This window comes from Alexandromys fortis, unplaced genomic scaffold (assembly GCF_014885135.2).
Source record: "Alexandromys fortis isolate MF-2015 unplaced genomic scaffold, M_Fortis_MF-2015_v1.1 scaffold_42, whole genome shotgun sequence".
Taxonomy (NCBI): Eukaryota; Metazoa; Chordata; class Mammalia; order Rodentia; family Cricetidae; genus Alexandromys; species Alexandromys fortis.
Window position 1 is genome coordinate 6,809,789 of NW_026067934.1, and position 24,811 is coordinate 6,834,599.

A 24,811-nucleotide genomic window follows, 5' to 3' on the forward strand; every position below is an offset into this window, starting at 1 on the left:
CTCCAGAGCAAGGAAAGGAACGTGGAAGGGGGCTCTCGCTGGAAGCAGGAGTGTGGGGGAGGGACGGAAATTGTGCTGGCCGGAAGACAACAGCCCTTAGAGCAAGGGTGTTGTTGGGAAGGGGCAGGGGTCAGTCTAAGCCAACCTTCCCTTAGGGAGCCAGAGCAGCAGAGTTCTAGGGCTGGTCAGCCCCCAGCTTTCTGGGGCTCTCCACAGACAGCCCTCTAACCCACTGCTGTCAAGGAGTCACAACAAAGCCCCGGTGTCAGAGCCAGAGGTACCATGTGCCTGGGATAGCGAAAGCTGAGCTGGATGAACAGCCTCCATCAACACAGGCTGTGTCCTCCTGGTGGCTGACATTCCACTCGCCTGAGTAACCTGGAGTGGAATTTCTCAACCCAACCACATCCTCTCTGGGTTGGGCAAGAGCTCCAAAGATCACCCTTGGGTGCGAGCCTCCGGCTGAGGGTCCCGAGGCTCCAGATCAGCTCCTGAGGAGACTTCCTGGTGGGTAGTTGAACACTGCCGAAGGGAGGGATCTTACAACAGAACTTGTCCTGCCTGACGTCCACACCATCAGGACACACGCCTCGGTTTGGCCTCCTGTGACCTTGGGCTGGTGACATTGGTGTCAGCAAATCCTTGACACTTTTTCCTGCTTTGTTCCACACTGTGGTCTCTGCTGGGGCTCACCCCTCCCTCTGTCACATCTGGCCAACTCCTACACAGATACTACCCTCCAACTCTTTCAGTATCTCGTGGGGCTGCGTCTTAGTTAGGGTTTCTATTGCTGTGAACAGACACCATGACCACGGCAACTCTTATAAAGGAAAACATTGCAATGAGGTGGCGGCTTACACACAGTTCAGGGGTTCAGTCCACTATCATCAATGGTGCAATATGGTGGCTGGGAGTACGGTGAACAGGAAATAAACTCAGACACTGGGTGGTATCTTGAGCATATATCAGAGCTCAAAGCCTACTTCCACAGTGTCGCAGCACTTCCTCCAACAAGACCACACCCACTCCAATAAGGCCACACCTCCTAATAGTGCCACTCCCTTTGGTGGCCATTTTCTTTCAAACCAACTGTAACGGGTGCTATATGCACCCCTTTCCAGTATAAGGTTTCACAATGTCTGTAAGTGCACACTGTTGGCTTGGTCTTGAACTCGGGGGGGGGGGTGGCGTCTACAAATTCAGGTCTGTAAAAAACTTGGATCCAGTTCTCACTACGACATTTGTATCTAGCCCAGGAAATGCACTAATTCTTTCCCTACCCAGATATTAAACAGAGCCCTTGGCATGCCACTGTGACTGGCTGGAGTTATGGTCATGAATTCATCAGAATCCTGTGTCATATAGATGAGTCTAAAATGTCTCTGAGTAAGTAACTATAAGACTTTAGGAAAAAGTTCCAAGGCCCAGGCCCTCCTCCAAGAAGTCCCTGTGTGACTGTGTGTCCAGCTGGTACCTAATTACATGTTGTGTCTCTGTTGCTTAAAAGTTTAATAATGAAGATAAGTTCGCGTGAAGTATTTTTTTACCAGCTATTCCAGGAACAAGTGTGAGGCCAGTCCTGGCGTAGGTGGGAAAGTCACCATTTATCTTTGTGTTCCCTCAGTTTGTGCCCACCTGCTGAAGAGGTTCCGTCAGTTTGCTCACGTCCCTCAGCAGCAGTGTGCCTTGCTTCCCCAGTTCCTAGTGTGTGCCTAGCACGGGATTCTGGTCACTTGAGTCCTTACAGCTGCAGTGTGGGAGGGACACGCGACACTAGGCAGGCAACACACTGGTCAATTACGTTCCAGCCTGCTCACAAACAGGGTCTGACCTCACAGGACAGGCTCTGAGGAGGAGTCACATGTTCTAGGTGTGCTATGTGGGTTCTAGGTGTGGTGTGCAGGTGTCTGGCTCTTTCTGACTGGGGCTGGGGGTGGAGGGTCATCCTCTCTGGGGCCAAAGGCAAAAATGTCTAACTGAAACATGTCTGTAAGACTGGAATACCAGAATCTACTGGGTACCCTGACCAAAGCTATTCCAGGGGAAGGATGGTCAACTTTGACCACATTATTGTCCTTAAACTGCACCATGAATCCGGACTTGGGAGACAGAAACTTGAACCAAAGCCTCGCCTCTGCTGAGCGTGTCACAAGTTCCACACCTGTAAACCAGGAAGGAAATCACCTCCTCACATATTCCCCGTGAGGCTGAGCCCTGATGAGCTTGGAGCAGCAGCTGAGAAACCCCAGGGAGGCACCCAGCTGACTGCAGCTCAGCTGCCCTGATGCTCAGGGCAGGCTCCTGCTTTGAGGCGGAAATCCTACATGGTTCAGAAGACATTTCTAGGCCAGCTGCCTCTGAAGGCTCTGCAAAGTACCTGAGCCCCCTGGCATGTTCAGTAAGGTCTGTAGCGTCTGCGATAAACGGGAACAATCCTTGGTTGCAATAACTCTCTTGCAATGTCTACTCCCAGCAGAGAGCTGGGGTGCAGACAGAAGCCCACTGTCCAGTTCAGATCTCATGAGCATGTCCCAGGCCCCCTCATGCACATCTTAATTCTTCACCTCATGTACTGCGATGAGGTAAGAGAGTCACCCTGGCTGGCCCTGGCTCACTTCCTGCCAAATGGGACCCAGGGATACTTCATCCTTTCCAGCTCATTTTGTGTGCCCCAGCCTCTCCAAAACAGCCTATGTAGCTGCAAAGCAGAGATGGCAAGACTGAGGCTGTCCAGTGCCTGCACACAGTTCTCCTTGAGAACTGTTAGCTGTCGTCCTCGGGCCTGTCTTCTTGCCAGGCCTGGGTTTATCTAGGCTGGGGTCAAGCTCTTATCTTCCAGTGCTTTTCCTTTAAACTCAACATACAAACCTAGGTCAAAGCACAGAAGAATGTAGTCTGGAAGGATTCCTCAAGGCCTAGAAGACATGGACGTCCCCAGGGCTGGAGCAATTTGAAGGAAGCAAGGCTTCAAGGAAGCTTCCAGAACATTCCATTCTCACTGGTCCCACTGGTCCCCGCTATGCTCCTGAGGTCTTGGGAGGCTTTTCTTGCTCTCCCAGGCTCCTTGAAGGGTGGCAGCAGGTGTGGCAAGTGTAAGGAAGGGAACATTATCTCTTTAAAGGACAGTAATTAGTAATTCTAGCCGGGCCTGCTGCGCTGTTTTAATGAAGAGTTCTATTTTTACAGAAAACATATAATTGAGTGAAAAAGCAGGCTATTCTCTGAGTGAGGTGGCCCACACTCTGTAGAGTCTGACTCCTCAGGCCAGAGCCTGCACACAGCATGGAATCCACGTGAAGGGTTTTCCCTGGTTTCCCCAGCTCAGACACAGAAAGCTGAGCCGACTGATGGACGACTCAAGCATCTCTGCTTCTAGCCATGGAGCCTGAGGTAAGACACCAGGATTCAGAGCCTCATCCATGTCCCTGTATGTAAAGTAGAAACAGCAACAGTTTCTATCACTCTTAGGGTTGCTGGGAGGGGAACAGGAACAGTGGAGCCAGGCGGTGGTGGCGCACACCTTTAATCCCAGCACTTGGGAGGCAGAGGCAGGTGAATCTCAATGAGTTTGAGGCCATTCTGGTCTACAAAGTGAGTTCTAGGAGATCCAGGACTGTTACACAGAGAAATCAACAAACAAACCAAAAAAAGATGGTGCTGTCCCACGGGTTTCTAGCATGTCATGGTATCTAGCTATTGCTGGAATATGGAGTACATTCTAGACCCTACACTGTTCCTCACAGCTAATTAATCTTGATTGATGTATTATCTAATCTTTCCATCAACTTCTTCATATAAGAGTTTTAAAGTCAAATCCTGGTGGGTGTGGTGGTGCACGCCTATAATCCATGCACTTAGGAGGTAGAGGCAGGATGATCAGGAGACAAGGCTAGTCTAGGCTACGTGAGAGCTCGTTTTACTAAAACACCACCAAACAGAAAGTCAAACCAAAATAGTTAAGCAGGACCAGGGCTGTGAGATGCCCAAATCCTCCATATGTCCTCCCCTTCTCTCCCTTCTGCCCTATGAGTTCCCTGTCCTGCCAGTCTGAGGGTCTCTTGAGGTGTATGAGTGCCTTGCACCCATTGCCCACCCTCTACTGGGGTAGCAGACAGAGGAGAGGCCACAGTCTCTGCCACAGAGAAGCTCTCAAACCCAAATAAAGCTAGGGGAAAAGTCAGCATCCAGTCTTCAGTGGGGGTAGTTTTGCTCCAAGAATAGGGCGTCTCTGGGGACCAGCGAATTTGAATGCCCGAGAGGTCAGAAGGGGAACCAGGAGAACCGAAACGCAGGAATAAAGGTGCTGGAGTAGGCACAGAGGCCCCTGTCTCATCAGGATGACAGGAAGGGCACAAGGATGGAGGAGCTATACTCCCTACCCACATCACCAGGCCATCCTCTTGGTCCTCAGTCAGCCTGTAATTTACCCGGCTCATTGAGACCTGGTCTGGGATGCCAGGTCAGGCTAAGCCATGCAGGGCTCACTGGATCCTCTGAACCCACTGCTCTGGGAAAGTCACGAGGGCAAGGACTGATCACACATGCTCACGCTTTTGGAGGGTGTGATTTTTATAGGGACTGTAGTAGAAGTGGCCTCCCTGAAAGGAGGCGGGGCCATCCCTAGTCCTAGTTTTATTACTTTCCCCCAAGGGATCCTCTCTAGTAATTCTTAACCCCAAAGCTAATGGTTTTTCCCCTGGTGTGGAGGGTTATTATGACCCCTGTTCCCTAACCCTTGAAGGCCCACGGTGATCCTCCGCTTCTTGATGAATTTAATTCTGAAGCTTTAAAAAGGAGTGGCCCCAAAGTCCCAGCTTCCTGGAAGGAAGGAGCTCCTGTCCTTCAAAGGCCCCTGCTCCACCTGTGAGGAACCTCAGCCTGCAGATCTGGCACACCGCGCCCTGTACTGGCTATTCCCATCTGTGTGCAGTGCCAACTGCTGGCTGACCCTACCAGTCCAATGTCCCCACCTCGGCTTCCTTCTGCCACAGGCCACCTCCAGACAAATTCCTAATAATCTCGCCAGACATGAACATAAAGCACACAACACAGGGCCTTGCCATTTCAGGGAGGCTGTCCGAGAAGCTCTTAGACAGGACAAGGGTAGGTTCCGGGCTGATAGAGCCTTAGTTCCTATCTATCATCTTTGTCCAGTGAGTTAACCCTCAAAGACCTGATGGCTTCCCATTAAAGAGAAAGGCCAGTCCTGCTCTTGCAGGCAGGGTCCTCTCAAATCGCATAGAGTAGGACCACAGAGGTGCTCACGGGATGGGGGGGGGGGAGCGCTGAGCCAAGGAGGGGCTGACCTTTGAGAAGGATCCTACAGTGCCAGTGATTATGCCTGGCTTAGCACTTCCTCGGCCACATAGCCAGCGAGTCCTGGCTGCTGTCCCCACGCACTGTGGCAGCCAAGCATGTTTAATGAACCCAGCAAAGTGATAAACTATGTTTGTGTTAATACCTTTGATTCCAACCCCCCCTCCATGAGTGTTGGTATTTTAAGCATCCTTTTGATGTGCCACAAGCCCTTAACAAGAACAATCAAATAAACACACTGGGTTTAAGGCAGAAATGCTAACAGGAGTCCCAGGACTCTGGATCCCTTCGGCTTGGTGGATTGCACCTCCAGAAATATGTCACATGTAACTTGAAAAATAGGTGAAGGGGGCCAGGTAGCTCAGAGAGATGCCCTGGAGGGTCAACTTTAGCCTCGACTGGATCTAGCCACAGTCTGGCTCCAGCGGATACCTAGTTATTTCATCTCAAACATTTTCCAAAACAGCCCTGGTTTCCTGGGGCAGATGGCTGCAGTGGTGCATTTGTTTATCTGGGGCGAGAAGAAGCTTGTGGAGAGGGCTATGTTGTTCCTACCCTGGCAAGAGCCTTTGGGACGCCAGCACACCTTCCCTAGGGGCTGGGCCAGCAGGGGCTCTCAGGAATGCCTACTCTGAGATAAGAGGTAGGTAGGCAGCCCTGCCCACTGTGGAGCAGGGAAGAGAACACATTTACTCCTGTGTCACCTTAGGTATGCCCAGGGCCCTCAAAGTCAGCCTGGCAGGCTGCCAGGGCTGGGCAGGGGAAATGACTGACAGCCTGGTTATTGGAATGCTCCCATCATTAGCCTAGGAGCTTTGTTTGGTTTCTATGGTGACCTTTACTACAAGAGCCTGACTAAAGCTGAAGGAATGTGTTACCTAAAACCATCGCCCCAAAGTGCTCATGGCTTCAAGGAAGTATACTCATCAGCAATCCATTCTCTCCACCCCATATTCCTGTCCCTCCTGGTCAGGCTTCCCAGCTGCCTCTTTCATGAGAAGGAAGGACCAGCAAAGACAACTCTAGGCCTGCTTCAAATTCTCACATTCCCCACAGGAAGCCTGTGGCCTGCCTGGCTGTGGGCCCCTTGGCCAGCTGGCACATGTGTTTCGGGCTTAGTCGGAAGCCCATGGGATTTCAGGAAACTGCTGGGGGTATCTGGTTCCCACCATACCAGGTTCACGCTGTCCCCGATGAGGCAGCGTGTCTGCCTTATCACGTTTCTGCCTTTTTGAACCCGAGCTACACTAACCAAAGGCCATTCTACAACATGGAACTCAAGGTCCTCTACAGTCTGCTTCCTAATCTCTGAGTCAGAAGGGTTCTCAGAAGCTGGACTCCACGAGATTGGGTTCTGCTCTGCATGCCTAGACGGTGTCTGGTGCCCATGGAGGAGCGGTGGCCTCTCCATAAAGCTTTTGACCTGCTCCCCCGAGCTGTGTCACTACTTAAACCAGCCGCATCCCCTTCCTTCAGTCCCAGGTATCAATGAGACTGTGGCATTCCCTCCACACTCTGACCTGAGACATAGTTGTCCATCAGCCCATGACCTTCTTTAGCCTGTGTCTCACGGTACACTTCAGAAGCAGAAGAGGCAGGGCAGATAGATGTTCCTTTTAAGGAGGCACAAGTTGATGTGGTTGGCACGGGTAAGAGTCAGAAGTTACTTACAAGGGCAGTGACTTAACTGGCTCTCACACTAGGATACACTCATAAGATGAGGGTTCACTCACCTGTCAGCTTCCACCTTTGCTTAGGCTGCTCCCAGGCAGTGCCGAAGCAGGTACCCCTACACAGGACCTGATGGCTTTCCTCCCTGGGGGACAGTTCTTGAATCCACTGCACTGGTAACTTTGCAGAAGGGAAAAGCCTTTAGAAGGCGTGGCCACCAGGATAATGGCTGCACAGTGCTTGGAGGGAGACAACCTATTCGATGGTCCTCTAAGTATACCCGGAGAATAGACTTTGCTAGGAACAATGAGGTCAGGCCAAGGGGGGTTGGTCTGGTTGTTTTGCTGAGTGGTATTTACTGGACTGGCTGTCTAATTAACTGCTAGCAACAGCTGGAGCCACACATGGCTTGTTCCCAGCTCAGGGAGCAGCTGGAGGAGCAGGGGCACACAGTCAATCGATGAGCAATGGTATTTGTCAGTGATCCCTGGCCCGTAATGGACTCAGTAACATTTCCTGCTAATCCATGGGCTTTTGTACACCAAGGTTTCATGTGTGGGGAATAGTGTTGACTTATTTGCAAAGGGATATGGTCGCTCAATAGAATCAGGAATGTATATGTATAATTTCTTCTCCTTTAAGAAAAATTTATTTTTCTCACACTCTGATGGCCTGAATCCCACAAATTCCTGTTCTGGTTAGTTTTGTAGCCTTCTAGGGCCAGATCAGATCACAGCGGAGCTCCTAAGTCTGAGAACTGATGGACTCCTGTTAAAGAATGACTTCACCTCATCTGACCCTCCCCCCCCAACAGAGCAGGCTGAGTGGGGGAAGTCTCTTCGGGGTAGAATACACTTATTTCCTGCTACTCTGCAGAACACTCTGTAGCGACAAGGACCAAGAATGTGCAGGGTCTCACACCCTAGAGCTCTGCTATCCCTCAGTGCAGCATGATGTCTCTGGAGATGAGCCGATCCCATGGCATAGGCTGCCCCCTGAAGGCTCTGCCTGCAGAAGCAGAGACACTATTTTCTAGGCAGCTCCACACAAACATGAGTAGAAGGAAACACCAGGGAGCAGGCACAGTTAGGCTGCACAGCGGCAAACGGCACAGTCTATATCCCGTCCCCACCACCTCTGCGGCCCATCTAAGAACCTGCTGAAAACTATCTCCTTACCTGCAAGTAGAGAAAGTTCTCACTCATGTACACCCATGGGGCTCCTCTCGAAGGGGTGGGGTAGATGTGGTGTGAGCTTGAATTGGCACCAAGCTCAAAGCCAAAACCTCTCTATCCTATTGTAAGGACTCTCAGGGGAATAGGGCACACCTAGGTGAGGTGAAAGGAAGGTGTAGAAAGGGCACAGCTGGGTAGAGCAGTGGGGCTCACTCACACCACAAGGGAGCCAGGGGGCTGCCCGAGCAGCCCCAGAGTAGGAAGATGGGAAGGAAGCCACTGGGAGGAAGCATCTTACTGGAGTAGCTCAGGGAACCAAAGGAATGGACCCATTATATCCTAACACTTCCCATTGCTTGGGGTTTAGTCAGACTTTCAGCCAACATGCTAACCTTCCACAGCACGCCAGGGAAGTGCACAGGGCTAGAAGGACATGTGAGGCCATGAAGAGATGCTGAGGAGCAAAACGGAAGACCCAGGAGCGGAAGGGCATAGCTCTGCTCCTCTCTGCTTCACATTATGGTTTACATGGAAGATCTCATGGACTTGGGGCTAAAACATTTAGCACTGTGGCCCTCCTGGCACCTTGTCTCTTCAATACTCAGCCCTGGCAGTGGGCAGGAAGTTCCTTCTCTCCTTACCCAAGGGCTCTAAGCTTTTCTCTTTGAGAATTTATTTTTCCACTTTGTGCAACTGATCGAGTAAATACACATGCGTGCACAGGCACATACAGATACATGTGCAGGCATGCAGAGAACACACATGCTAGCAGCAGAGAGTCAGGACCTGCTGGGCAGGTAAGGATGGAGCTTGGAAAAAGCAAGATACCACTGCAAAAAGTAGAGGCCTTTTTTTTCTGGACTTTTACTATATATAAAAATCATAAGACTGGGAAGCTGACTGAGTGGGTGAAGGCACTCGCTGCCAAGCCTAAAGATCTGACTGAGTTCTGTCCCCAGGACTCAAAAGATAGGAGAGAACTGACCACCTCAAGTTATCCTCTGACCTCCACACATGCACCATTGCATACCCTCTGTGCACCAGTGCATGGGTGCACCATCCCATATAAATGTGATTTTTTTAAATCTAAAAATAAATAAAATAAAACATTACCACCGGTATTGCTGCATTATACTTGGGATTCCTGTTGTCCACACCTGATTAATTTGTGTTTTATAAATTCCTGAATGTTGCATTTTATAAAATGAATAATCATTTCTCCAAGGCTGGAGCAAGGTTCAAAACTGTATTCTTCAATACAAGGATGGACTTGTCCACACACACTTTAGTTATACCTGGCTATGAACAGCTGGGACCCACTGGGGCAGGATAATGGGGTATGCGTGAGGAGGATCAGATAAGATCAGGAATTGGGCTGGGATAGTTTAGACTGCAGACAGCAGACAGTCTTGGCAAGGAGAAACAGGAAGAGGCTCAGAGGTCATCAAAACATGACCTCCCCCTAGATCCCGTCACAGCCACGATGGCATGTGCCTTGATTAGCCCTGATGTACTGGGTTGATGGCAGTAGATCCTTTGTGATCTGAGGGGAAGGAGATTTAATCCTGCTCCCCCTGCGGCTGCCCTGCCACTGCAGTGTGAGCCCTGCTCTAAGAGGCAGGGCAAGTAATTGGTGTGATAAACATGAAGGGTCAGGACCACCTTGGAGGAAGATCACTGTTTCCCCAGCTTCCAGGAAAGGATGCAGTTGGGAAGGTTCCTCTGTTCTTTAGCTAGTGTTAGAATTTCATCCTCGGCTGGCTGTGTCAGGACCAGGATTATGTCGCATGCCTTACCAAGTGGCTTACCTGAGGGCAGGAGCACTGTGGGCTCCCTGGTCCCCACCAAGCCCCCTCTGTGCACACTGCCACAGCCCCTTGCCATTCCTACACCACCTTGTCCCTCTACCCGGGAAGTGTCTAAGCGACAGACACTTATTCCCTGTGTACCGACTGCAATGTGACAAGTTGAGGTGTGCACAGGTGACTGTGCACAGCCCTTCCCTCAGCAGTGAACCCCGGAGACTCACTTGAAGTTCTCGGGGTACTCGGTGATGGCCATATTGATGACATCCAGGGCATGCTGGTAGTGCTTCTGGGCAGAGAAGAGCAGCGCTAGCAAGTGGAGGGCATTGGCGTCATCCCTGCTCACCGTCAGGGCCTCCTGGAGATGCTCCATGGCGCTGGAGATCTGCCAGGAGAGAACACCAGTTTAGGGACCTTACCCCAGGACTCAGATTCCAGCCACGGCTCAGCTCAGCCCAAGTGTGCCTGGAGCAGCGGAAGCAAGGGCATTAATAAAACATTTCCTGTCAGACAGCCTGGCAAGGGATTTGGGGAGACAAAGGTAAGCATTTTGAATGGGAGGAGTTGGAGGCCTCAGGCATAGGCTGCCTGTCACATGTGGAAGCCCCTTCTCAGAGTTCTGCTGACGGGGGTCAGAGTCCCACTCAAGAAAGGTAAGGGAAAGGGAGTGCTCTAGGAAGGTGGGGACCGAAGACGGGGAGGCGGCAGGGATGAATGGCAGAAAGGAAGGAGTGTCCTCCGATAGAGCAGTGTGGGGCTTAGCTAGAGCGGAGGCTTGGTTTTTGTACTTGGTGTTTTTCAATTCAATGGTTATTGAGGGTGGTTCTATAGGAAGATTAGATAGGAAGATGAGACCAGCTCACACAGGGCCAAGAAAGCCATTGAGAAGCCACAGGTGGTTCTAGAGTGAAGCAAAGCCTTCCCTTCGGTGCAGCAGACCGCTGCCACATAGAGCCCCAGAGTTCACACAGTCGGGTTTGCCTCCCTTCCTGGTGCTGAGTGGAGGAGGGCAGGACCCTACTGCTCTGCAAGGAAGACGACACACCCCTGGCCCTGCTATCTTGCCAAACCCATGCTCCTAGCAGGACCTGGGAAAACTCTGATGGTCTCTTCTGTTGAAGAAGGTGGGTGGGGGGAAGCACGGTTCAGGGGAGAACAAGAGATCACTCTGGATGCGTTTCTCTCCGTCCTGTTCTCCTCCAGTGCCTCCACACGCCCTTGGCTCAGCCACACAGGCCAGTAAGCACAACGGACTCTCCTCACATGGCCTGGCCGAGGGACGCTTGGCATTGTCTGGGAAGTTTCCACAAGTGTTTAAGAGTGAAAGAAACTCTGGTTGTCACTAATGGGAACACACTCCTTCAAAGGAGGTTGGGCTGTGCTAGTATGCGCAGCAACTCCTTAGCTGTCCTGCGTGACCTGCTAGGTGGCCCTGCATCCCCTCCACTACCTCCTCCTTCTCCAGCAAAGGCATGCAAGATGGTCTCTTGTCCCCAGCCCACCTGCCACTTGCTATCTGAATCTAAAGAGCATGCTCTTTGGAGGACTATTTGGGTGTTAGAAAAAGCAATACCTTATTTGTGAATTTGAAAGACCAGGGTCTCTTGCCCCTGGGAGCTCTTGCCTCTCGGAATTCTATGTCCTACACATTAGGCATATGGCTTACCTGAGATGGATTAAACTGGTAGGGTATGTACAATTGGACATGCTCGGACACCTTCTAACCTTTTGTCTGCTCAAGCATCTCCAGCCTGAGAGGCTGGCATTTCAGTCCTGGTTAGCACAGGCTAAGCCCACATAGCCTGCTAATGCTATACTAGGTGAGTGAGGGACTCAGTATTGGCTGGTGGTTCCCAACCTTCCTAATGCTGTGACCCTTTAATATAGTTCCTCAAGTTGTGGTGATAAAATTATTTTTGTTGCTACTTCATAACTGTAAGTTTATACTGTTATGAATCATAACATAAAATATCTGATATGCAGGATAGCTAATATGTGACCCACAGGTTGAGAACTACTGATGTAGGCCAATTCTTCTTAAGCTGCAGGTTCAGAGTGCAGTACGGTAATGTCCAGCCCATAATCTCCATCCTCAGACTTCTGGCATTCATTCCAGCTTGGCTCAGTTGCCCAGAATGCATGAGGCTTCTTCTCCCTGCTGCCTAGTAAATGGCACTGTAATCGAAATGCCCACCCATTCCCCTGCCTTCCCCTTAGCTACCTACCCATTGTGTGTGTGGAGGCTGTGACCAGAGGAAGGGCTGGGAGAGACACAGCACCAGGCAGGAGGGAGGAGGGTTAGGATGGCCTGTTTGGACAACACACTAGCTATGAGCCCAGCAAGGCTGGGCTCTACTGTTACTCTCGTCATGCATGCCGCAGTGTGGCAAACACCTTCCAGAACACTGATGGAGAAACACCCCCTCCTACCCATACCCTCACAGAGTCAAAAGCTTTGACTCCTGAGAAGGATGGAATGTATGGACCTCAGCTCCTCCACTGCTCTGCTGGTACCCAGGGCAAGGTAGCAACACCTCTCTGGCCTGCTTTTCCTTTGTAATAGGATGCGGCCAGGCTCCTGTGGTAGCTCCAAGGCTTAGGTATGAGACACACCCTGCAGAGCCCTGCGGGGCTCCATGCATTTCCCAAAGCCTGTGTTCCCAGTGAGTCCTCCGGAGACCCCATAACGACAGAACTGTAGAATTCCTCCCCCTAGTCCGAGGGCATGTGCCTGAGACGGCTGTATCCATTCTGGCCACTCTGGTCACACCAGGGTCCTCTGGTCTGTCCAGGGACGAACCAAGGGTGTCTCATTTGCCAATCTGCGCTCTGTCACTGACCTGTGCAGGCCTTTGTCTTTCTCCTTAGCAGACCTAAGACCCCAGCCTCTCATGTTCCCTTTGGGGCTTTGCACTCTCAGTGTGCCAGGCCTGTCACAGTGTCTCCTTCTAGCTACTAAGTGCGTAGGTCAAGGAGAGCATGAAGCACCAGCTAGGATCGGTGGGGCTACCACTTAGTGGGTGTGACTCTCCGAGGCTGGCCCTGCCCAGTGACTCACCAGAACAGACCCCACTACCCTGGGAGGGGTGTCCAAACACCCCAATATCATAGGTCAGAGCAGCCAGCCATGCTCTAGGCAGAAAGACCCAGAAGGAAGGTCACAGACCCAAACAGGTCTAGCTTAAGAGTCTACTCAAGGTCCTCAGCCCTCTGGAACTTTCTAGACATCATCTCCCCAAGGAAACTGAGTGCCAGACTCCATTGATCTCACAAGCATTGTTTTCAGAAGATGGGTGCTATTTATCAAAGATGGATGAATAACTGAAGAGATTAAAAACTGCATCACCGAAGGCTTATCATCAACATGACTGGCAAGGGAAGCACCGGGTTCCTTTACAGAGCTAAAAATAGAGTGGTCTCAGGTAACTTTCCGTCTGCTCCTAGAGGCTGAGTGATTTTCCAAGAGGAGCAGCACACAGAGAGCAGGCCTATCGCTAGGATAGCAGTCCCGGGCCAGGGCCTAGGGGTCAGGATCGCGGCTGTATGGCCAAAGTGGCGGAGTGATGAATGAGTCACGGGGAGGAGATGGTGTGAGGGAAATGGACAGAGGAGCAGGAAGCAGGAGGAAAGACAGCGGGACCACTGGGTAGAAAACAGCTGAGACAGAGGTGGTGGAGACAGAAGACCTGGACTGGCAAATCAGGCTGCACAGTCACCGCTAAGAATCCTGGTGTGAAGCAAGAAGGAGCGTCCAGTAGTGGGGCTACCACTCAGTGAGAAGTCAAGAGGCCAGAGGAAACTGCTAGCGTGGCTGCTCGAAGGTCAGGTGTGAAATGGGACCAGCCTCCTGGCAGGGGTCCAGGTACCCAAGGTCCTATCTCCAAATGGGCCAGAGCCTCTTTGCTGGGGCAGAGTGAACTTCTGGTTACAGTGTGAAATGAGGTCATGTTGACCCTGCAAGGGAAATGAACAGGACTGCCTCACTTGTCCACGTATGAACGTGGACTTCCTTTTTCTCTGTTGCTTAGTTTCTTGAGACAGTGTCCTGTTGTGTATCCCAAACTGATTCACTCTGTAGCCTAGGCCGACCTCAAACTCAAGAATTCGGCCTTAGCCTCCCATGTGTGTCAGGACTGCAGGAGTGGGCCACCACGTCTGGCTGTACACAGCGCCTACGAGGCTTCTCCCAGCCGGTGGTTTTGAGCTTAACACATTTCCCAGTGGCAGGAGAGGAAAGCTGTCCTGGGGCCTCAGGCCACCTATAGTCCCCCTGTGTCAGCATATGCTGGGTCAAGGCCACCAGAGTTGCGCAGGGTGCTAGCCTGAGGGATGCAGGGTGCATGGGGTCAAAGGAGATTCTGAAAGGCATGATTTCGGGCAGTTATAATAGCTGGGATCCCCTGTCCCTGCCTCATGAGTCACTATCAGGAAAAGATGATTCTACCTGGAGAGATATAAGTGGTCATGGTGGTGATGGTCTTGGTATTGCAAGGATGGCTACCCCACTGAACCCCCCAAGATCAGGAGCCAGCAGTGGTGTCTTTGGGGTCACACAGAAACCCATCCAGAAATAGCTCCCCACGCCCATCACACTTTCCCCAAGTTGAGGGTAGGGGGCAGGACACGAGCAAATGATGCTGTGGTCACTTACCCATGTCTCAGGAAACTGCAATATTCTAAGGAAAGTCAGGGCATTGAATAGCCCTTCCTGTGTGCCCATCACAAGTGGGCTGGGGTAACCACATTGACCGAATCCTCACTAGACCCCTCACAGAGACAGTCGGTCACACAGGGGAGATCAGAAGCCCCACAGATCTGAGGGTTAGGAACCGTGACAACACACCTGTCGGACGAGGGCAAGCTGCAGGGAGACATAGAAGGTAATCTGGGGGTCATCGGGTGCCAGTTCCTGGGCTCTGCAGGGGAGAGGAGCCAAGAGTCAGTTACTGTCAGTTGAGCAGCTCGCCAATCTTGCGCTGGGGGCTGGAGGCAACGTGGCAGGAGATTATACCAGCCCCTCTCAGATGGCGGCTGATGGCTCAGATAGGTCCACAGGCAGCTCAGGGCAGAGAACAGTGGCTCAACAACAGTGGCTGGGACAAGCTGAGGTAGGGCATCTCCAAGGTGCCAGACCTCAGATGAAGCGTAGGACGGGGACGGGGAAAGATAGCGTCACATCTGTGACTGGCACCCTGGCTGTTTCTCTGTGGACAGCAGTTACCCTGACTGTGGCCCTCCCAAAGCACACTCACACTGCCCCGAGGAGGATACAATGCCTCTCAACTGCCAGTCTGAGCAAGGAGTCCCAGGCACGCAGCACTGGTGGAGAGGTGGGCAAGACTGAAGGCCGGAATAGCTTGCTTTTTTGGTTGGGGAACAGCCTGACCCAGAGGGAAGCTGGTGTGTCACACACTCCAGTGGTACAAGGAGTCCTAGCCAGGTCCTCCCTAGTAACATCCCTCTGTCGCTTCAATGTGGGGGATGGGGCTTAGTGGGTCAGGCCAGGGGAGGGAGGCTCAGATGGGCTGGGTCTGAGCAAGGCACTGGCTTTTCCCTTACTCCAGGAAATCTCTGTGAAGTTGTGGGTGGGAAGTTCCTGCAGCTCTGGTGTGGTCAGGCTAGAGGGCACCGACATCACTCTGGAGGCCCTGCTATCTGAAGGATACCACGTAGCAGCGGCTCTCAACCTTCCTGATGCTGCAGCCCTTCACTACAGCTCCTCATGTTGTGCTGACCCCAACCATAAAATGATTTCATTGCTACTTCATAACTGTAATTGATGCTGTTATGAATTGTAATGTAAATATCTGATTCGTAAGATACCTTGTATGTGACTCCCAAAGGGGTCATGACCCACAGGCTGAGAACCACTGATGTACAGGCTGCATTTCCTGTTTTCTGTCCAGTATCAGAACACCAGTGGAAGTGTGGGAGTCCCAGAAACAAGGGTTGGGCCTGGCAGCTCTAAGCTGAACATAGGGGCCCCCAGTGCCCAGCGCTGAGGGCAAGGTTACTCAAAACAACAACCTACTCCTGCCTGCTGGGTGGCCATCTGGCATTATGATTTCCTTATCCATGAGAGGGAAGACAGAGACATCCATTTCAGAGAGTGGGACTTCACTGTGGGACCCTCCACTTTATCGCCCTGCATGCGAAGAAGCAAAAGATTAGGTGTCTCCTCACCGCTCAAGTGTCTGCAGCGCCTTGCGGTGCAATTCATCTTGCTTGGACTTCAGGGTGGCTGCAGGAGACACAATGGATTGTGTGTGGGTCACAGAAGAAGTGCATCTCTCCAGGCCATCCCCAGGGCACAGGAACTTAGCCAGAAGGAGCCTACCAGGGTCCTGTTTACAACCCTCAAGGTCCAGTACCTGGGTTCAAGGCACTGAAGACCGCTGTGACAGCAATAGCAGACTATAACTAAGGGACTGGTGGCCACTTCCCTAAGCAAGGATGATGGTGCCTGAAGTCCCATGACCTTGGGTATGAGGGGTAGAAGGGCATTCAGTACCGGACTGTCCTATATGGGTTTCAAGGGTTCCTTGAACCTACACATAGGGGCGGGCACTAGCGGGCATGGGTGAAGTCTGGGTGGGGGTCATTGCTCTCTCCCTTCCAGACTTCAAGGATACAAAAGCAGGTGTCTCTCTATTCAATGAGGAGGCACTGGGCTGAACTAGGAAGTCTAGGAACAGAACACCAGGCCTGAGGCGGGAAGGATGAGAATCTTATGAAACTCCTGTAGGTACTTGATACTGTGACATTCTTGAGGAGGGATTTCAAGGACCCCAGAGGGCTGCTGCAGAGCTGAGGGTAAAGGCAGGTCTGTGAGAAGTGGAAGGAAGCCATGGTGGGATGGAGGGCTGATGATACTGCAGATAAGAGTACCAGGATATCACAGAGGGCAGTGAGGCCTGGGCGGCGCCTACATGAGTCAGTGAGGAGGAATGGCACATTGGTGGGTGTCTGTTTGAGTGAGAATGGAAACTCTTGGAACTGAGGGAGGGGTGTGTGTGTGTGTGTGTGTGTGTGTATGGGGGGTGTGATAGCGTGGGTGTGTGTTAGGGGGTGTGATAGGGTGTGTGTGTATGTGTGTGTATGCGTGTGTGTGAGTGTGGTAGGGGGTATGTGTGTATGTGGTAAGGTGTGTGGGTATGGTAGGTGTGTGTGTGTGTAGTAGGGTGTGTATATGTGTGTGTATATGCATATGGGGGTAGGGTGTATGTTTGTGTGGTAGGGTGTGTGTGTGTCGTAGAGTGTGTGTATATGTGTGTGTGTGTTCGCGTGGGGGTAGGGTGTGTGTCTATGTGTGTGTTCGGGTGTATTGGTGGGGTATACACATGCATATATCCCAGAGGAGGGCTGTTGTCTGTGGGGAGTACCAAGGGCTCACTAGTAGAATGAGACACCTTGGAAACATCCCACCCTCAGGCAGATTCTCTGGGGCCTGACACTCACCATCAGTGGCCTGCAGACTGTAGGTGAGACCCAGGGCCAGGTAGCCTTTAGGCAGGAACTCTCCTGCTTCCTCTCCAAGGCTGATCACCACCGTGGCAAAGTGTTCTGCCTCTTCTAGCTGCAAAAAGGAAAGGTAGTGGTCACTGGGGTGGGCTTGGTGGTCCTGAGCAGGAAAGGGAGGATAGTAACCAACCTGGGGCAGTGTCAGCCCCAAGTATAAACAGAACAGTTCCCAACACTGGAACTGTAGGCAACGTGACTTATCCAGGCCCTACAACTATTGAGAAGGAAGAATCTCCCTGTATATAGGAGCCAGTGTTCAAGGTCGCAGGAGACAGCTCTTCCGGACAGACAGACAGACTCCCTGCCTGGAAGAGCCAGCTCCCACAGCCTGCTGTGCTGAGAGCATGAGCTCCAAACAGGCCACGTGTGGCTCCTCTTCACGTGGTCCCTGCAGGCAGGGCCTGCTCAGCAGACAGAGGGGAGCCACGGCTGGCTGGGCCTTGTTGAACATGGCCAACCCTGCAGAGTAGGCAGGCTGCCACACAGGCTAGTCTGGAGCTCACTCCCTCCCTTCCTGAGCAGGAGCCAGTGAGCTTGAACATTCAGGGGAAAAAGGCCCTGGGCTGTTTTTGTCCTGGGAGCAGGGGGACTGTTCCAGTTGGAAAAGGCCCAACTGGCACGGGCCATGTGAACACACATCCTCACACACAACACGGGACACAGGGAGAAGGCACATGAGGGGGAATTTATGGATACTTTGCGGCACGCATAACAGTGAGGCTGGCTGGGGTGTTGGGCTGGGGCTAAGGCTGTGTCCGTCATCATGTGTCCCCACGTGTCCCTAACCTGCCGTATGTAACGCATAGCAATACGTCTATGTATTATCCAGAATATCGACTCCCAGGGCCACTTCCTTCAACATCTCCCTCCCACTCACACACCACTTCCGACAGACAATGGACGGACAGACAGACAGACAGACTACAACTATACCCCAAGCTCAGGTATCCCATCCAGCTAGAGAATCACAAAAGCAATCCAGTGGAGGCCAGAGCACGCTCCTGCTGGCTTCCAGCCACGCCCAACCCTACTGAGATCCTGACTTAAGCTGGTTTGCCCAGGAGGAGTTGGGTAGCTCTGACTGTTGGCCACAGCTGTGGAGAGTGCGCAGGTAAAATCTTTGTCCCTGGAGTGTGGCGGAATTGCCTGAGACAGAGGCCATGGAGAAATGAATGGGCCGAGTCCCCAGTTTGGACCCAGCTATGAGGAGCCATGTGAAAGAAAAGAAAAGAAAAGAAAAGAAAGGGAAGGGAAGGGAAGGGAAGGGAAGGGAAGGGAAGGGAAGGGAAGGGAAGGGAAGGGAAGGGAAGGGAAAGGAAAAGAAAAAGGAAAAGGAAAAGGAAAAGGAAAAGGAAAAGAAAAAGAAAAAGAAAAAGAAAAAGAAAGAAAAGAAACCCTCCAAACCTGAAGGAGCAGAGCACACCATGGTGCAAAGAACAGGACTCCTGAATGTACCGTGTTCCCTACAGGGCCAACACTATTTTGACTTCTGTTGCCACCCACAAAGCAGCCCTTCTTCATGTGGATTCACTGCAGTAATTATAAAGGAAAAATAGTATTAATTCCAAGTAAGTTAATGTACAATGCAATAATTACACATGGTATTAATAGACACGGGCGCTTTAGCTAGCAAATGGGGAGGATGCTGTCATGGCAAAAATGAAAACCAAAGAAACCAAAGAAAAACAAAACCTTTTACTAGGCACACTGTCCCTCTTCGTCTAAGGCAGGTGTGCCACACGGAGAGCCTTAGAATTGGGCTCTGAAGGGCTAGGACCCCAGCCAGGCTCTGAGCCAGCCCGACCCCCAGGTCAGAGCACGTTGCTTGGACTCCGTCCCTTTGAGGTTATCTTGTGGGCCTCAGTTCCCTCTTCTGTAAAATGGGGACAGCAGTGTCACCATCAGAGGGCTGCTGGGAGGACGTGGTGTGTGCTTGCTGAGTGCCAAAGATGAAGACCAGCGATTACATGTAATATACACACATGCCACAATTACTACACATATATGTGTACATATGTATATATTAATCATGGATCATCACGCTGGAAAATTTGCAAGTGGCATCAACGGAATCCAAAGGAGAAGCTAGTCCTGCCTGCCTTTTGTCTCTGGGCCTGGCTGTTCTTAGAAAAGCGTGATTGCACCGGACAGGCAGGCACTGGCCAGAACTGACCAGTCAGCTGTTCAGGTTTACATGGCCAACCACCCCTCACTCACCCCTTGCATAGGTGATACTATATCAGAATATTTTCCACTCTATTATCTTATGATATATTCCCTTTTTTTTCTTCTTAAGTGTTCTATTCTACAACCTTTGATCCACACTCTGAAAATGCTGTTTTTTTTTTTAAAAAAAAATATTTATTTATTTATTATGTATACAATGTTCTGTCTGTGTGTATGCCTGCAGGCCAGAAGAGGGCACCAGACCTCATTACAGATGGTTGTGAGCCACCATGTGGTTGCTGGGAATTGAACTCAGGACCTCTGGAAGAGCAGACAATGCTCTTAACCGCTGAGCCATCTCTCCAGCCCCCTGAAAATGCTGTTTTAATCTGACTGTTCTCAGCCGCCCAACACTATCTCTACCAAGTTCCCTTGCCAGCTTTTCCTGCTGGGGACATCAGGTCCTCCCATGGCCTCCTGGAGGCTGTTGTCTCTGCCACCAGCTCAGACTGTGGCATGAGGTCCTCTTTCTTATCAAATACACCTAGATGAGGAGTTCCCAGTGTCTCCTCCCTCACCCCACTATGGTACTGTCTTGAAATGCCCTCACTCAGAGCATCCAGGTGAGCTTACCATGGCCACCTAGGGAAGGTCCTCCCTCCCTGCCCCTGTTTCTGAACAGCCTGAGGCCTGACAACCACATCATAGAACCACAGCAGGTTAAGAGGCACGGGGAGCTTGTGTGATATCTCCACCCCTCACGGTCAGCCATTCAGCCAGCAGTACAACTGTGACCCTAGCCCTCAGGCTGGCTGAGGACTTCATGGCTGCCCTCTGCACTTTCTTGGTTTTCTCCTCCCTGACGCTTGGGAAGCGCGCTATACTAGTAGTACAGGGAACTTTCCTTTGTAAGTAAGGAAACACTCTGTGCCTTCCCAAGTCCCTTGGTATCCGAGGCTTTCCTAATTTGGTCCCTGCACAGCAGACTCAGCTGAGCTGGCACACTTGCTGGGGCTCGGGGCCGCCTTCCATCGCGGAATGAGGGACAGCCTCGTTCACCTGCATTCAGCAAAGAGGGTGCCACCTCAGGCTCTCCATCCGCTCTCTTCCCAGGGACTGGGGAGAGCCCTCTATTCTGAGACTGCAGGGCTCTGCTGACAGACTTCCAGTTCTCCTGAGCCCCTTCCTGTGGGCCTGGAACTACTTTGTGGAAATCTGCCCCCCCCCCTTTTCTTCAAGGAGTAACAGGCATTTTCTAACTTCTGTAAGCTGGTGGCAAAAGAGCTGGCATTCTTCCTTGCTTTGTGAGCAATCCATCTTCCTGGGTTTGAAAGAATGAAAGCAAAAGCACCCTTCCTAAGTGCTCACTACTGTGAAGGTACTGAGAAGAATAACGGCATCCATTTGTCATATAGCTGCAAAGGGCCATGCAGACACACACCATCTCCCAAGGCTCACCGCCACCCTATTAGGGGACATGCCAGCTCCCAGACTATAGATGAGGAAACTGAGGCACAGGGAGAGTGAATCACTCTCTCAAAGTCACACAAGCTAATGAGTAAGGTAGACTACAGGGCTTGAACCCTATCTGTTCTCCAAGCTGATGCTCTTTCCAGCACCATGCTGCCCCCTTGGGTGATATGAAGCCCGAGACACAATACAGGCCTCTGCAAGGTGAGTTCACCTGCTTCTGATTGCCCCTTTTCACGCCAGCTGTCTCTGTGGCACACAATATACAAGCATGCCCTGCCCTCTGTGACTCCTGAAGGGGTTCCAACTTTTTAAAATAAATCAGCTTTAAATAACTGTGTTTGGAGGGATCCAAGAAAATACCTACATCGTCTTTTCTATCTGCTCTGCTTGTGGCTAGCGTGCAAGGCAAAGGAAGTGAAGAAGCACTTAATCGTAAACAAAGCCCACACCAGGCAAGGTCACAGTGAAGGACAGAGTTCCTGGAGGGCAGGAGCAGAGGCACTCACCAGCATTGCCCACTGGCCTCAGGAAAAGACAGAGCTATGCCTTGGAGAAGCACAGAGGGTCATAACACAGTTCAATCCACGTCCAGGGTGAGTACAAACCAGACTTTATGAGCTCCAAGAATGGGTCTGGGAAGATGGCTCAGCAGTTAAGAGCACTGGCTGTGCTTCTAGAGGGTCTTGGTTAGATTCCCAGAGCCTACAAGGTGGCTCAAACCTTCTGTAACTCCAATCCCAGAGGATCTGACCCCCTCTTCTGGCCTTTGTGGGCATTACACACACATGGTGCACAGACACACATGCAGGGGAAAACATTTAGTCACTTAAAATAAAAACAAAGGAAAACTAATTTTAGGAAAAGAGGAGGGGGTCCAGGGGAGGCATCTAAGTCTCCAGCAGCTCGCCCTCATCCCCGTTCACCTGCAGAGCCTTGTTCCCACCTGCGTCTTACTCCCCATCAAAGTTTGACCAGGTCGATACTCAGACTATTCTCAGCCCGGGTACCAGCCCGCCTTTCTCCCCTCTTCTGATGACAAGTCTGCATGTTTAAGCTTCCTTTCGGGCTTTTCTATTTATGTTGTCATTGATTACTTTGCTCCTAACTCATCTGATTTCAATTTGGACTGATTTGATCCTAATTTTATTACCATGTAATCTGAATGCACATAATCACTGTAATTATGCTACAGAGGGAAACAGCTCCTCCGTGGTGGGAAGATCTAAATTTAGGGCTTCCTGGCAAGGGCACCATTGGCTGGGTGGACTCTCAGCTCCTTGGAGCTGGCAGCTCGGGGGAGCACATATGCCCTCCCCAGCCCTGCTTCCAGAGACATGGGGTATTTTAGGCTTCAGCTAAGGGATGAGCCCAAGGTTTCCTCTCAGAAGTCTTGGAATAAGAAGGAGTCTGATCTGGGGATTGGGTAAGTGCCCTCTGCACCTTTAGCTCCCAGCACTCTTTGCTGCAGAGGTTTGGCTTGGGACTCTGCAGGCTGCAGCTGCATGCCACCTACCACAGAGTGGGTGCTGGCTGTGGATCTAGAATGCAGAGGAAGGAATGGGGGCTACTTTGCCTGTTGGAGAGGGTATGTGGGGTACAAGGTGACAAGTGAGAGGGACGAGGAACTCGTTCGGTGTCACTCAGAACTTAGGAGGAGGACTCTCCCTTTCATCGGGAAGCTGATCTGGATACTTCCCAGTGGAGACAATATTACAGCCGCACTCCCTAGGAGCCAGTGCCCTGGGTCTGAGCTCACCAGAGACCTGGGGCTCACGGCTCAGGGCTCGTTTTTCTCACTGTTTCAAGCTACTGGTCTTCCGAAGGCACCTTCATGAGCCCCTAGTAAAGACCATCAGCTCAGAAGTTACCAGTTGAGGTGCAGTCCCCTAAAAGCCGCCTCAGTAGAGTGTGGGGAGCAGACAGCAGGACTGGGAAAGAAGCCTCAGGGTGCAACAGAACAAGGAAGGGACTGCAAGGAGGCCATCTTTGTTTGTCTCAGGTTAGGGCTGAGTTTGACCCCTCCCCTTCTCTATTAACTATGATGTCATCTGAAGTCCTTTTTCTAATAGGCTGGTCTAGGTAACTGAGGTCTTGCCTACCACCCCGACCACTTTCCATCTGTTGGACTCTCTGGAGACCCCATTTCCACGGGCCATGCTGTCAAGATCAAGGTTGGTGGGTCCTCAGAAACTCTCCTCCTGGTCCTACACGAAGGTGGCACCCTTTCTTCTATTGCAAACATTCCCCACCTTATCCCCCTTGCTGGGGTCCTCCCCAGGAGGTTTTGAACCTGGGCCCTGCTTGCTCTACCCCCCACAGCTCACTCACCCAGTGCAGGGACCCAATGCAGACCTTGGCAGCCATCAGGGGCACCGTGGGGTTGGAGGGCTGCAGCTTCATGCACTCCCGGAGCAGCGACACCGCGTAGGCTGACTGCAGAAGCAAGAGCAGGGAACACCATCACTGACCACCCTAGGTGTCCTTGCCCTCATGGGCAGTTCTCCCAGCAGGCCTTGCTCTGTTCCCCCTTCCTTCTGAGAACCAGGAGGAGAACCCAGCGGGAGGAGTTCAGGTCATAGTCTCTGCAGGCAAGTCCTTCTCTGAGTTTTGCTTCCCTCCTTTGGAGAATAGAGACCATGAGCCTCACCCTTTGGAGATGTGACAAGAGCTAACATAATAAAGAACAGATCCTTTCCAAAAAGAATTCAGATCAGAACCAGAAAGATTTGAGAACTAGACAGGGGCTCCCTAAACCTGTACTCAGAGGAAAGCTGGTGACAGGACTGGACAGGTGTACAAAGGCTGGGAGGAAGGTGAGGAGGTGGGAGGGCCAGAGAGAACCTTCAGACAAAAGCCCACGGGGCTCCAGGACTCAACCAGGATTTGCTGAGGACAGGCGGGGAAAGGCCAGAAGGGAAGGGCACCCAGGGCCAGACAGGTGAGCCATCTATACCAAGAGGAATGCCAACAAATACTCCAGATCTTATAAACGTCCCAGGCAGTCTTTCCTAAGTCAGGGGCTGCCAAGAGAACCTAGCCCACTGCTTGTTTCTGTGAATAAGGTCTAATTGGAACTCACGCCTGTTTATATGCTATCTGTGGCTGCTGCAAGATACCACACTGGTGGAAAGGCTGAGAGAGACCGGCTATTAATAGTCAGAACTGACTGCCCGACCCTGCGGAAAGTCTGCTAACTTCTCTATGAGAGCATTGGGTTTTCACAGCATCACCACCAGATGGGCAGCTTTACAGCCGAGAAAAGAGAGAGGCTGGCAGTCAGACAGTTTGTTCAAAGTCACACAACCCGGGAATGACCAAGCAAGGGTCTGAACACAGCCTGGACCTAATTCACCACCACCCTGTGTGGCCTCCATGGTGAAGACCTTGGCCAGAGGAAGCTGGTTTCCTGGAGAGAGAGGGAGGGGGTGTTCGTATGTGTGTGCGCGCGAGCATGTGCGCGTGTGAATGTGGGTAGTCTGGAACCTTCTGCTTTCTGAACCCAACACTTTCTGAGGGAACCCCACAGTCACTATCCTGGCACATAAGCTCCTACCTGTGATCCTCAGGTGTGTGTCACAGGTCAATCACCAAGTCCTAGGTCCTACTATGAGCTGAGCTCCTCCCTTTAACTTAGCCTCCTTCCCTAGCAACTCTGGGGGTGCCACTAAGGAACAGAGGGCGCTG

At 51.7% G+C, this 24,811-nt stretch overlaps 1 protein-coding gene across 2 annotated transcripts in view; it reads right to left on the reverse strand.

Moving 5' to 3' along the window:
* The window catches only part of Ttc7a (tetratricopeptide repeat domain 7A), a 106,387-nt gene that overhangs the window by 27,875 nt on the left and 53,701 nt on the right, over positions 1–24,811 (reverse strand). For both annotated transcript variants that reach the window (XM_050146170.1, XM_050146171.1), the window contains 5 exons: positions 23,456–23,560; positions 17,426–17,543; positions 16,151–16,208; positions 14,811–14,883; positions 10,192–10,352 (listed from right to left, as the gene is read on the reverse strand). In XM_050146170.1, the coding sequence (XP_050002127.1) occupies positions 10,192–10,352; positions 14,811–14,883; positions 16,151–16,208; positions 17,426–17,543; positions 23,456–23,560 (515 nt within the window). The remainder of the gene's footprint in view (positions 1–10,191; positions 10,353–14,810; positions 14,884–16,150; positions 16,209–17,425; positions 17,544–23,455; positions 23,561–24,811) is intronic.